The 13,636-nt window shown below is 37.3% G+C and overlaps 2 protein-coding genes across 2 annotated transcripts; one reads left to right on the top strand and one right to left on the bottom strand.

Moving 5' to 3' along the window:
- The first annotated feature begins 1,891 nt into the window (after positions 1-1,891).
- On the top strand, positions 1,892-5,767 carry LOC107624751 (inactive TPR repeat-containing thioredoxin TTL3). Its single transcript, XM_016327198.2, has 7 exons — positions 1,892-2,856; positions 3,587-3,782; positions 3,878-4,062; positions 4,156-4,489; positions 4,593-4,794; positions 4,909-5,015; positions 5,103-5,767. Exons 1-7 carry the CDS (start codon positions 2,123-2,125, stop codon positions 5,256-5,258), a joined length of 1,914 nt encoding a protein of 637 aa, XP_016182684.1. The 5' UTR covers positions 1,892-2,122; the 3' UTR covers positions 5,259-5,767.
- A 933-nt stretch (positions 5,768-6,700) lies between these two features.
- Positions 6,701-7,436, bottom strand: LOC107626725 (uncharacterized). The gene has a single exon (XM_016329625.2). It carries the CDS (start codon positions 7,294-7,296, stop codon positions 6,883-6,885), a length of 414 nt encoding a protein of 137 aa, XP_016185111.1. The 5' UTR covers positions 7,297-7,436; the 3' UTR covers positions 6,701-6,882.
- Between the last annotated feature and the right edge of the window lie 6,200 nt (positions 7,437-13,636).

The raw sequence follows: 13,636 nt of genomic DNA, 5'->3' as shown, positions 1-13,636 counted from the left end.
TTGTTTATTTTCTTTTTGTTTTCTGATTTAGGTGGGAGGGATGGGGATAAGGGGTGGGGTGGTTTTTCTTTTTTAATAATTTTTTTTGTTTAAGGGTAATTTTGTCCGAAAAAACGTTGTTTATGGATAAAAGGATGATTTTATAATGTTTTGTAACGTTAAGGATGATTTTAATAACAAAAAAGGTCGGGAACGAATTTGATTTTCACTCCAGACCTTAGGGACGAAAACAGTACTTAATCCAAAAAATTATATAAATTATTTAAATTTTTTTTGTAAGTTTTAACAAGTCAAAATAATTTAATAAATAATAAATATGAATTAAATTAATTTTTAAAATAATTATACTAAGTAAATAACTATTTTTTACTATAAAAAATTCGGACGCTGATAAAATTAACCATGAAATATTAAAACTAAAGTTATACCCATATAAGATACAATTTGTTCGATAAAAATGACCAATCTTTAAATTTTTATTGATAATTCCGTAAATATCCCTTACCTTTCATCTCCCTTCATCTCCAAATCCAATCCCTAACCCTAATAATATAATTGCCGCTCCCTCTTCCTTTGTCTCTACCCTCCACCTTTCTCCGCCACTACAACCCTCTTCCATCACCACCATCCCTCCACCCCCCTCACCCTCCCTTTTTCTTTGACTATAACCAACTCCAACACCACTACTTCTCCATTTCCTTCCCCACCTACTCACTCCATCATTCTCTTTTTTGTCTTACTCATCCGAGATGGATAAGAGAAAAACATCCCAACCCAAACACACAAACGACACCGTTTCTAAGTCAAAGAAGTCCAAGGGTTCCTCATTCACCACTAACCCTGAAGACCTCTGTTTCGTCGGAAATCGCATTTCGTCAAACGAGACCCGGGCCAAATGGCCTGCGCGCTACAAAGGAGCGGTAACGAAGTTAGTCATTCTCCATTTTTTTTTATTTAATAATTGTTTTATTTGAGTTGCCAATTTTCTGAGCGAGTATAATGTTACAGTAAAAAAATTGAAAACAGTAACGTTTTGAAGGCTAAATGTCATTACTGTCAAACTATGATAGATGAGATTCTTTTCGAGTTTAATGACCACGTCTATGTTAAGGTGTTTTTCTTTTTCATCTCCTGTGCTTTCAATTCTTTTAATTTTTTCTCATTTCAATTAATTGTTCATTCAATTTGTTCAATTTTCAGCATTGTAAATGGTACTAGATAACCATTTTCAAATTTTGGTGGTTGTAGTGGTGGAAAAGAATGGAAAATAAAAGGAGAAGAAGCGAAAGTGGCAGTTATATTATTAGGAATAAAGATTGGGTTTGAAGATAAAGGAAGATGAAAAACGAACAATATTTACAAAATTATCAATAAAAATTTATAGATTAGTTATTTTTGTCGAACAAAATATATCTTACATAAATATAACTTTAATGTCAATTTTTTATAGTCAATTTTATCAACGTTTGAATTTTTTACAATAAAAAATAACTATTTACTCTAATTATATTAAATAACCAATTACAATATCAGTCAATTATAACTAGCTATTAATTAAACTGCAAACAAGATCAATTAAATAAACGTAAGTAGGGTAAATCATAATTTTGTTAATTTAAATCAACATCTTTTTCATTTAAATCGCATTTTATTTATTAAATCAGTATTTTAGGATAAAGTTGGCTGTTTTGTGAAATAACTAGCAGGAAGAGGTGTTGGCTACACATTTTTTTTTTTTTTCGAAATCTATTACAATGCTAGGTGAACTTATAGTAAAAACTTAATTTGATTCGCATTTAATATCTAGCAAAATAATTTTCATCCATTGGAAAGATGGAAAGACGAGTTTACCCTTTCCTTGACTACTATCTTTCTCTTGTCACCGTAGCTTCAGCCTTCATGTCATGGCATCCTAAACTCAAACCATTGTCCCCTCCTTTCTCTTTCACGAATTTGCCCTTCCCTCCTCCTCCTCCTCCTCCTCCTCCTCCTTCTTCTTCTTCTTCTTCTTCTTCCCAATAGTGGTGACCAGCCACTACACACTCCACTGTAAAAACAATAACACCATCTCCATTCTCATTTCTCATTCTATAAATAATAATAATAATAAAATAAAGAAAAAATGTCTAAGGCTATACACCAACGGGGTTTAGATTCTGTGTGTTGCGACCGCACCATGAACAAGCCTGATTCTACCAACCTCGATCTACGACCTTCCCCTCTCAAACTCACCACCACCTCCGCCGCCAGAACCAAGAATCCACCCCGTGCCCCTACTAACCCAGCCAACTTCTCCGGCGACCTCGCCGGAGCACACGACGCCGTCCGATCCGTCCCGGCGCCCCCGAGGAGCTCCAAACCAGGTCACCGGAGAACTGTTTCGGCCGGAGCTCCGTTAATCTACTCCGGAGGAAGCTCAAACACCAGCCCGAACCTTTCTCCCGGCGGGAACATCTTCCCTGCCGGAAAATCTCCCAAACCGGTTGCTCTACCCACGCGCGGGCCGAGCCGGCCAGATGTTCTCGGCTCCGGCGCCGTGAACTATGGCCGCGGCAGCATCGTGCGAGGTGGTGGGGGCGCCAAGCATGGGAACAGCACCAACGGTTGTTGTGATGCTGAAGAATTGAAGAGGTTAGGGAATGAGTTTTATAGGAATGGGAACTTCGTGGATGCTCTGGCAATGTATGATCGTGCTGTTGCGGCGTCACCGGGCAATGCGGCGTGCCGGAGTAACCGTGCCGCGGCGCTTACAGCGTTGGGGAGGCTGGGAGAGGCCGCAAAGGAGTGTGATGAGGCTGTGAGTTTGGACCCTGGTTATGCCAGGGCGCATAAGAGGCTTGCTTCTCTATATTTGCGGTATATATAAAATTCAAAATTGTTGTGTTGTCTTCTTGATATTTGTTATGTGTGATGAACTGATGATGAATTTGATGTTAATGGTTTGAGCTTGACTATGATTTGACTTGAGACAGACTTGTCTGATTTATGTGATTAATTTCAAATCAAGTAGGATAAGACTTCCTTGTTGTCTGTGATGAAAGGATGCAATGACATTGTGTTATTGTCTTCTTTTATGATCGGGCTTTTGTTTATGAAGAGTAATCAATCACCTTGATGGTTCAATCTTCAAACCTTTGAAAATGATAGTCATATAGATTTTATTAATTTTTAAAATTTCTGTTTTCCTTTTTTCTTGGTATAGTGTTATACTGTTTATATAGTGTGTAACTGGTGCACTGATTTTTTAGCATCATTGAGACACTTGGAGAGTTATGTGTTCATAAATGAAGATTTCAGTTGCATCATTAGTGTATAGGCTATGGGAAAATGTGTGAATCATGCAATGATTGGAGATTTCAGTTACATTACCACGTTCATTATAAATGTAACTGAAATCATGACTTATTTCAGTTACATTGATCTCTGTATGTCAAAAATGGGGTCTAAAATATGGGTTCAAATAAAATTTTTGATGCTTATGTGATAAAATTTCCGTTCTAATTTAGAAATTTTCATATTTTTTATGGCTTTATAAGTTGTAGATTTGATGTTTCTCTTCATCTTGATTGATTTGGAACTTATGTAGCTTTGGGCAGGTAGAAAACTCACAGCTTCACCTCTCTCTATCTGGGCTAAAGGTGGATCAATATGAAGAGCAAACACTGATGTTCTTAAAGAAGCATCTAAACCGATGTGAAGATGCACGAAAGGTTGGTGATTGGAAGGGAGTACTTAGGGAATCAGAGGCGGCCATTGCGGTTGGAGCAGACTTCTCACCTCTGGTAGGCTCTTGATCAATAAAATGAGCATAAAATTCCATATTTTCGAAATTGATACACATTGCTTCCGATTCCTAACTTATTAGATTACTACTTAGCTTGTTGCTTGTAAAGCAGAAGCTTATTTGAAGCTTCATCTGTTTGAGGATGCGGAATCCACACTTTCAAACATTCCCAAGGTGGAAGGTTGTCCCCTGGCCTACTCTCAAACCAAGTTTTTTGGCATGCTTGGTGAAGCCTACGTGCCTTTTGTCTCTGCACAGGTTGAGATGGCCTTGGGAAGGTAAAAAAATCTTAAGATTCCAAATCCATGACTAGAAAGAACATTTAACTCTGCGATTCAAGAAACAAATGATGGGTTGTTAGCTTGTTGCAGGTTTGAGACTGCTGTTGCTGCAGCAGAAAAGGCTAGCCTGTTAGATCACAGTAATGTTGAAGTTGCCAGGATTGTTAATACTGTAAAAATGGTTGCAAGAGCTCGATCAAGGGGGAATGATCTTTTCAGCTCTGGCAAGTTCTCTCAAGCATGTTCTGCTTATGGCGAAGGCCTCAAATATGACTGTTTCAACTATGTTCTATATTGCAATAGAGCTATTTGTTGGTCTAAACTTGGACTATGGGAACAATCTGTTCAAGATTGCAACCAAGCTCTTCTCATTCAACCAAATTACACCAAGGCACTTTTCCGCAGAGCTGCATCAAATGCAAAGGTGAAATCACTTGCATTGTGCATCTGCCTCAGTATTTCTATTGTTATCTTTTTCTCTTGAACTTCTTCATTGTCCCTTGTTAATATGCATGACCTTTCTACAGCTTGAAAGATGGGCGGAAGTTGTTAAAGATTACGAGACTTTAAGGTGTGAACTCCCCGAAGACAGTGAAGTTGCTGAATTTCTTCGCCAGGCTAAACTAGCATTGGAAAAATCTCGTGAAGCGGTATATGCTACCAAGTTTGGAGTTGAAGTCGAAGAAATCTTGGCACTAGATAAATTCAAGGCAGCTATTGCTTCTGCTGGTAAATTCAATACCCTATGTATATATGCAATTTTTTAAAAAGTTCTTAACAATGTTGGTTCAGCATTTTTCTTGCTTCAATTAATGTACTTATAAGGAAAATCTCAATATTCAGGTGTTTCGGTAGTTCATTTCAAAGTGGCATCAAATGAACTATGTGAAGAAATATCTCCATTCGTAAATACATTGTGTGTTAGATATCCATCTGTCAAGTTTATTAGGGTAAGCAATGCAAGAAGTGACTCTTCATGAGTATTCTAAGATACAATTTTCACATTGGTCTAAATTCTCATTGGCATTCCATTGCAGGTGGATGTTGAAGAGTGTCTATCAATAGCAAAAGCTGAAAACATTAGAATTGTTCCAACTTTCAAAATATATAAAAATGGGGTGAAGGTGAAGGAAATGATCCGGCCAATCCACCAGTTGTTAGAGGACTCAGTCAGGAAAAATAGTAGTCTCTAACATTTTTAGGATTCATATTTATTATTTCGCATTTTTTTTTCACAACATGGAATTGAAGAAGGTGCTCTAAGATTACACCAACAATAGTCCAAATTTAGGAAGTTCAACTCTCTCTCATGCATACAAATGAGTAACATTTTTTTTTTCAACATTGCTTTGGTCAACTAAAAAGGCAAAAAAATTCACAGCACCTTAGGCAGGCAAACCTCAGAGATAAATGTTAGTTAACATCTTGAAATCATCTATGTATATCTTTTTCCTTCCCTCAACTAATTTGGTTCTTATTTTCTTTCTCCAATGTATTAAATCCAAAGGCGACGGTTCTATATACCCCCTCCCCCCCCCCCCCCCCAAAAAAAAAAAACCCCTTTCCTTCTTCCTTCTCTCAATAGTTTTTTATTTTGTTGTTTGATTCTGAATTAAATTGTACAGTATTGGTTAAGACTCTCATTTCTCCCATTATGTTTGAAATGATATTACAGTATTTTCTTCTCGGGTCATAATCAAAATTAAGATCCTGTGTAGAGACCAAAATACAAAAAAATAAAAAAATAAAAATTAAGAACCGGTGCTTGGATAAACAACTACAATCTTTCAAGTTCGTTTCAAATTTCTAATTAAGACCTAAATAAGAAGTTAGATTTATGGAGAGAAGTTCTAAAAGTGTATGGTCTGTGCATAAGCTATAGCAAGACGGAATATATGGAATAGAAGTTTGGTCGCCGAAAGGAAAACCTTAATAAAGAGGTGAAAATTGGAGAAAATATTCTACGAAAAGTTAAAAGTTTTAAGTATCTTGGCTCTTGGGTGCATCATATGGGATAATGGAGATATTGAACATAATGTAAATCATAAGATCCAAGCAGATTGGTCAAAATGGTGAAATGCGTCTGGTTTTATATGTGACAAAAAAGTATCTTTAAAACTTAAAGATAAATTATATCGCACTACTATCAGACTGATTATGCTTTATAGTATAGAGTGTTAAGCGGCCAAAGGGAAGCTTGAACATAAGTTAAGTGTGGCAGAGACGAAGATATTGAGATGGAAGAATGGTCATACGTAATTCGATAGAATAAGGAACGAAGATATGAGAGAGAGAGTTGGAGTAGCACCTATTGTAGAAAAGATGGTAGAATTGCATCTTAGGTGGTTTGGACATGTGAAAAGAAGACCGACAGAACACCCAATTAGGAGGGTGGATGAGATAGAAGATGGATAAGGGATGAAAGACAGAGAAAGACCTAGAAAGACCATCAATGGAGTGATCAAATGAGATCTATATGTGAATGGGTCTCTCTCTAGACATGATAGAGATCAATGGTGTCGTTTGATCCATGTAATCGACCCCACCTAGTGGAACAAGGCTTTGTTGTTGTTGTTATTGTTGTTGAAGTTTAAATACTTGCATGAAAGAATAATAATAATAATAATAATAATAATAATAAAACAAAACCATAAAAACCTTCATATAATATAGCTGAATCAAATCCAACAACACCAGGTAAAGTAGTAGGCAAATGAAAGCATTTATCTGCTTATTCTATGCCAAGCATGCAAATGTTGGCTTTAATGTAATGAAAGTTGAATAACAGCGACAAGATGACTTATTTTTCATATACTATTACTGGCCGGCGGCAAAGGCCTCAACCGGGAAAGTCTTGGTGATTCCGGCAAGGCTCTTGAAGTGGATCTTCCCAGTTGGTGGATCATCAACACTGATCTCACTCACTGGTGGCCACAGCATAAGCTCTTTGGCCTTCACACCCTTGAGTTTCTTGATCTTCTTCTTTGATATGAACCCTGTGATCTCTGAGTCATAGCTCACTAGCTTCTTCACCATCTTGAACTCATGCTCCACCTTCTTCTTCTGCACTATCCACATGTACCCTGTGCTCTTCACATACCCTACTTCCACCACATCTTGAAGTGGGAGAAGCCCTGCCGGAAGTTCATACTCTTGCAGCAACGAAACGGCCATCTTTAGGCCTTCCTCGTCGCCCTTCTTCACAATCCCTCCTTCCTTATTATCAGCCATTGATTGATATCTATCTAATGCTTTGCTTAAGATTGATATGTAAATGCTGTTTTGTATTTATATATAGTTCATTGATGAACCATTTTGTGTGTGCTTGTGTGTACATATATGGATAGAGAACCACTAGAGATGTAGTAATGGACAATGTTTGTGCTTGGTGGAGATCGAAGTGAATATCTCATTGTATGAATCGTCCAATCTTATCTTTCATTTTCACTATACTATTTCGATACAAATTTAACCATTTTTAGATTTTTAGCGTGGCTTTTCACTTCAATAAACTTAATTTTCACCTTTAAATCGTGTTTATTAGTAATATAAACCTAAACTTTTAATGTGCAAATATAGCTATTCTTTTTTATTACTTGTATTCACCACCTTTGTCAACTAGCATTTGTCATGGATTGGACGGTTTAATAAACATTTTTGTGGTGAAAATTGCTTAATTGCATTTGGCTTTGTAAGTATAGCGACTAGCTAGGTTATTAGGAAGAGGTGCTACACGACACAAAACCAATCTGAGCAACCAAAGTATGTTTTTGTTTGTTTACAAGAGTTGAACTTGTTTTGATTGCAAGAGTGCGCTTAATCAAAAGGCTAATGAAAAGAAGTTGAAAAAAAGGAAATTTAGCACTCGTTTTATTTAGAGTATTTAACCATAATTTCGAACCAAACAATTTAGTTTTCAACTAAAATTAATTACTCGATTGGTTCCTAACAATTAATTTCGTCAGTCACTTAAATCCTTGACTCCGTCAACTCTAATGGAAGACAAAATGGTTCCTGACAACTCTAACAGCGGACAAAATGATCCCTGACAACTCTAACAGGGGACAAAATGATCCATGACCCATTTGTTCGAAAACGACACTGTTCTTTCCCAATTTTCATCATATCTCGCATAACCCTAACATTCACATTCTCCTTCTTCACTTTCACAGTCTTCTTTTTCATCTTTTCCTTCCTCCTCTTCACCTCCAAGATCAAGCCATGGTGTAACTGCCACGCATGTCTGATAAACCCCATTTGTAGGGTTTATCTTGTGTTGAATTTAGAGCATTTTGATAACCTTTCTTCACATTTATTTAATGAAATAGCATGGTTTTGTGATTCTCCCTTAATTTGTGCCTAAGTGTGAAAACATGCTTTTAGATCTTTAATTTGATGACTTTAATCTTCCTTTGATTTCAGTAGATGCCTTGATGTGTTTGATAGTGATTTCAGATTGAAAAGGCTAGGAATGGATCAAAGGAATGAAGAGGAAAGCATGCAAAGTGGAGAACACATGAAAAAGCCAAAGATTTAGATACATTCATCCACGCGCACGCGCACTCCACGCGCACGCGTGGATCGCGAAAACTCAAGGGACGCGCACGCGCAATGTACACGTACGCGTCGATGGCCGCACATGATTTTTAAATAGAAAACGTGCCCAGCGAATTCTGAGGAGCTGTGGGGCCCAGTTGCAACCAACTTTGGCGCCCGAAGTGCTTTAAAGGACCAAGAATTGAAGGGAAGGGGGATCTTTTCACCTTTTTCACATTTATTCACATTAGGATTAGTTTAGAAGTAGTTTTAGAGAGAGAAGCTCTCACTTCTCTCTAGAATTAGAATTAGGATTAGGTTTAGATCTAGATTTACTTCTTCTTCTTCTCTCTTAATTTTCCTCTTTCATCCTTAATTGTTCTCTTGTAGTTGTAGCATTCTACTTCTCTTGTAATTCCTTTGTATTGTTAGTTGTAGCTTATGAACTTTCTTTTGTAGATCTACATTTCTTCTTCAATACAATTGGTAAGTTCTTTGTTGTTTCATAATTGTTTTGCCTTTCTATTGTTAATCTCTTGCTTTTGTAGTTGTAGATTCCTTCAATTCTTACAATTAATAATGTTTGCCTTTATTGCCTTCTATGTGTTTGTTAAAATGCTCCTTTTAGTAGTGAGTTAGATTTTTGTTCCTCTTGACTTGGGAAGGTAACTTAGGAACTCTTGAGTTACTAATGTCCAAGTGATTGATGATTGGGAGCCATTAACTCTAGTTCTCACTAATTGGATTAGTGGAGAGTTAGGACTTATGGACTTGGATTGATATAGCTCATTTGACTTTCCTTTACCTAGTTAGAGGATGATTTAATGGGATTGATCCTTGCCAATTCTCATGTTATGGTTAGTGATAGGGATAAAGATTTTTGACCACCAAACCTTGCCAAGACCTTTTTAGCTATTAGTTTATTTTCTTTTCCATTTACATTTCTTGCTTCTTATTCCAAAAACTCCAAAACATACCTTCAACCAATAACAAGACACTTTATCGCAATTCCTAGGGAGAACGACCCGAGGTTTAAATACTTCGGTTTATAATTTTAGGGGTTTGTTACTTGTGACAAACAAATGTTTGTATGAAAAGATTATTGATTGGTTTAGAAGTTATACTTCGACGAGATTTCAATTGTGAAATTCTAAACCGTCAAAAATCCCATTCATCAAAATGGCGCCATTGCCGGAGAATTGCAATGGTGTTATGTTATTGGTTATTGTATATATGTAAATAATGTGAATATCTTGCTTTTTGCTTTATTTGCTAGTTATAGAATTTTGTTTCTCTTGTTTTCCATTAGATTTTGTTTCTTATTTTCTCTTTTCATCATGAATTCTCACTTTGGCTATGAGTCTGATTAAAACTATGTTGTAGGAAATGGAGATTACAATGAAGAGATGTATCAAGGATGGGACAACCAAAGGTGGGAGGAGCCATATGCATATGATCAATCCTCATGGCAACAACCTCCACCAATCAACTATGAACAAGAGCCATTCTATGACGCATATCAATCCAATGGCTATGGTGAATCTCCTTGTGACTTTCAAGAACCACCACCATATGCCTATGAGCCATGTCCTCAACATAGCCCTCAACCATACTCACAAGCCTCTTTTCACCAAACACTTCCATATGACCATGATCCTTACCCACCATACCAACCACCTTTTGAACCATATGAGCCATACATAGAACCACTACCATTCCAATATCAATACTCCTAAGAACCACCACCTCCACACCCTTACCAAGAAGAACCACTTTCCTATCATGGACCCTTTCTCCAAAACAATGAACTCTCCTATCCACCCCAATCTCTAATGGATGAAACCCTTGGTGTTCTTCTTCAAGGGCAAGATGAAATGAAAAGAGATGTGCAACAATTTGTGGCTACCTTGACCGAGGTAGTAAGCCGATTAGCCTCCCAATGCTTGAATATTCAAGGAACTCCTATAGCTACATGTGAAGAATCCAAGGAAGAGCATAGCATGAAGGAGAGATTGAAAACTTCGGTGAAGAAGGAGGAGTGCTATGTTGTGTTAGAGCAGTTGGAGGAGCCTATGCTTATTGAAGAAGAGGAAGAAGTGGTTGAAGACTTAGAAGATGCGGAACCTCCTTGGAAACCTAGAGTTGAAGAGAACCTATCCAAGAAGATTGAATTTGATGTTGAGGAGGAGAGTGCACAACCTCCAAGACAATTGTTGAATAAAGACTTGGAAGGAATGGAGCAAGAATTGAGTTCCCTTGGAGATGAAGATCATGCATCCAATCTTCTTGGTGGTGAATCCTTTGAGTTTGAAGAACCCTCTCCCAAAGAGATAGAAAGCAATGTGGAGGTAGATTTTTCTCTTCCTCCCATATATGATTTGAGTGACGGAGAAAAGTTAGATGAAATTGATGAACAAAGAATTGAAATTGAAGAAGTTTGTGAAGATGTGAAGGTGGTCAAGAAAGAACATAAGGGAGTAGAGCTTGCAAGGACATTGGAGACACCTCCCTCCAACACATCACCATCCATTCTCTCATTCGAGTGGGTAAATCTCTTATCTCTAAGCTTTATTATCCCACTTGAATATGGTTTGCTTAAGACGGATGGTCAACTTAGAAATATTTGTGAATTTAAAAGCAAGAGGGAGATAGTTAGTGGTTGGCATTGTAAATCAAGGTTCATTATGGTGACATGTTCAAAGCTTAATAGTAAAGGTTGGTATAGAGCTAAATCGCTTGGGTCTAGGAGAATGTTTGGTCACTTCATTGAGAATTCATCATGCCTACCACCCACATGGATCAATGATAGGCAACTTCAAGATGGGTGTGAAAATAAAGTGTGGGATCCCAGATCGCACAAGAAGAATCAATTTTGGGAGCCCCAAGCTTGTGAAGAACTCCATCAATGCTTGGAGTTATTATCCTTAAAGAATAGAGCTTATTAAAGATTCAAGCATTGGTGGATGTTCAAAGATGGATTCAAGCACAAGCCACCTTGATTGGAGTTCCCCATAAGTCCAACTTAAGGACAATAAATAAAAGTGTTAGGTGGGAGACACCCCACCATGGTAAATTCTTTTCATTTTTTTCCTTTTATAAATATTGGTAGAATTAGTTTAAATTCATATTTTGATTGATTTGTTGAGTTTAGTTAGTAGTTTAGTATGTTAAATAAGATTTTATGGTATTTTGGTAGCTGTTTGGAGGTTTAGAATGCTTGGATTGGTGCAAAAACATAGAAAAATTTTGAAAACAAAGCACCATCCACGCGTACGCGCCCCTCACGCGTACGCGTGCATCAAGAATTTTCGCCAATCCACGCGCACGCGCCATGTGCGCGTACGCGTGGATCCCAAAATCCCACCTTCCAGCCATTTTCCAGAGAGTTGTGCCCACACTGCGCCAACGTTATGCCTGAAGCACAAATCGACCTGCGCGGACGCGTACCTGACGCGTACGTGTCCCTTCTCTGGTTTGCCATGCACGCGTACGCGTCGCGTCCATTGCACCACCATCCGCGCGCACGCGCCATGTGCGCGTACGCATGGATGCCCTTACTTCACTCCACTTCTTTTCTTCTCCTCTTTCCATTTCTTTCCTTCTCCTTTCTTCTTCCCCTCTCCTACCACTCATCCAACACTTCCAAACACTATCTATAACCAATTCTTAGGCTAGTTAGTTAAGTACTTAGTTTAGTTTTCATTTCATTTTCTTGTTCTCATTATCAGTGTTGGATTATAGATTTTGTCTACTATACATTGCTGCCTCTTATTTCCTAAATGCTATTTTAGCATCAATGTTTTTAGATGTTCATTGTTGGATGTTCTTTTTGAGGTTATATTTTGCTACTTGGTTTTGAGCTCTTCATGCTTACCTTTCGAGAATACCAAGTGATGAGAATTGCCTTCGAGCTTGTAACTCTTCGTGAATTACATGTTGTAGCTAGCCACCATGTGATTTGAATCCTTTTCTTTGACTAGACAATTTCTTGATGGGTGTTGTGCATTTATCTTAATGCATTATGTTTCATTATTATATGCATCCATATGTTTATGGCTTGAATGCTCTCATGCTTCTTTAATGCTTGTTTTACCCCTCAAGTTTAGAGCATTTCAAGCACACTAGGATAAGTGAAGTGCATGCTTCTTTTGTGACATAACTTTTTATGCTAATATGTGTTCTAAAAGGCGCCTAATTTAGAATTCACATACCTAATCTTTCTTAATGTCACACTAATTCACTCACTCAGTTCTAGTGATTTACCTCATTCCAACAATGTATGCTTCCTTACTTTTGCATTTATCTTTCTTACTATCTTACCTTCTATTTTTAGGATGAGTCATCATAAGCAATAACAGAAGCGGAAGAAAGAACACGCAGCAACCGGTTAACCTACCAGCTGAAGGTAGCAACTCGGAAAGTCGCCATATCCCCTTGCTCATCTTTGAGTGCACCGAGGACGGTGCAAACTTTTAAGTGTGGGGAGGTCGTCCGACCAATCGGTGATTTCGGGTGACAAATTTCTAATCCCAACACTTTTGCATTTCATTTTTAGGTTTTAGGATTTTTTATTAGCATTTTTCTTATTTTTGCATATATATATATACATAATAAGCTTAGTCAAAATAATAAAATTTTTTGAGAAATTATCTATAGGGCACTTCAATTGATTTGAGTGAAAACTCTTCATAGAACTTGCTTGAATTATATATATTTTGTGGGACATGTTTTGAGCTAAGAACACAAGCTTGTGAGATTTGAGTCTAACGGCGTGGTTACATCTTATAATAACCACTTATTTTTCTTCTTGTGTGCATTATTCTCTTTCTATGATTGTGATCTTTGATTTGTTTGATTCTTTATGTCCATTATTTTGTGTATTCATGCATTTATATGATTGAAGTCATCATTTTATTTAGCTCACTTGCCCAAAAAGCCTTACCTTTTATCTTCCATTGTTAGCCAATTTGAGCCTACGATTAACCCACATGTTCTTCATTTTAGCACATTACAAGCCGTAAACCGGAAAACAATA

Source organism: Arachis ipaensis, chromosome B2 (assembly GCF_059453495.1).
Source record: "Arachis ipaensis isolate K30076 ecotype BB chromosome B2, ASM5945349v1, whole genome shotgun sequence".
Classification (NCBI taxonomy): Eukaryota; Viridiplantae; Streptophyta; class Magnoliopsida; order Fabales; family Fabaceae; genus Arachis; species Arachis ipaensis.
Note: the sequence above shows the minus strand (reverse complement) of the source record. Positions and strands in the feature narration are given on the sequence as shown.

Bases quoted from the DNA above. Each gene is read 5' to 3' on its own strand.
- LOC107626725 (XM_016329625.2), bottom strand. From the start codon at position 7,296: ATGGCTGATAATAAGGAAGGAGGGATTGTGAAGAAGGGCGACGAGGAA.
- LOC107624751 (XM_016327198.2), top strand. From the start codon at position 2,123: ATGTCTAAGGCTATACACCAACGGGGTTTAGATTCTGTGTGTTGCGAC. The intron at 2,857-3,586 runs GTATATATAAAA...GAACTTATGTAG, and splicing joins CTTGCTTCTCTATATTTGCG to CTTTGGGCAGGTAGAAAACT. The intron at 3,783-3,877 runs GTAGGCTCTTGA...ATTACTACTTAG, and splicing joins GAGCAGACTTCTCACCTCTG to CTTGTTGCTTGTAAAGCAGA.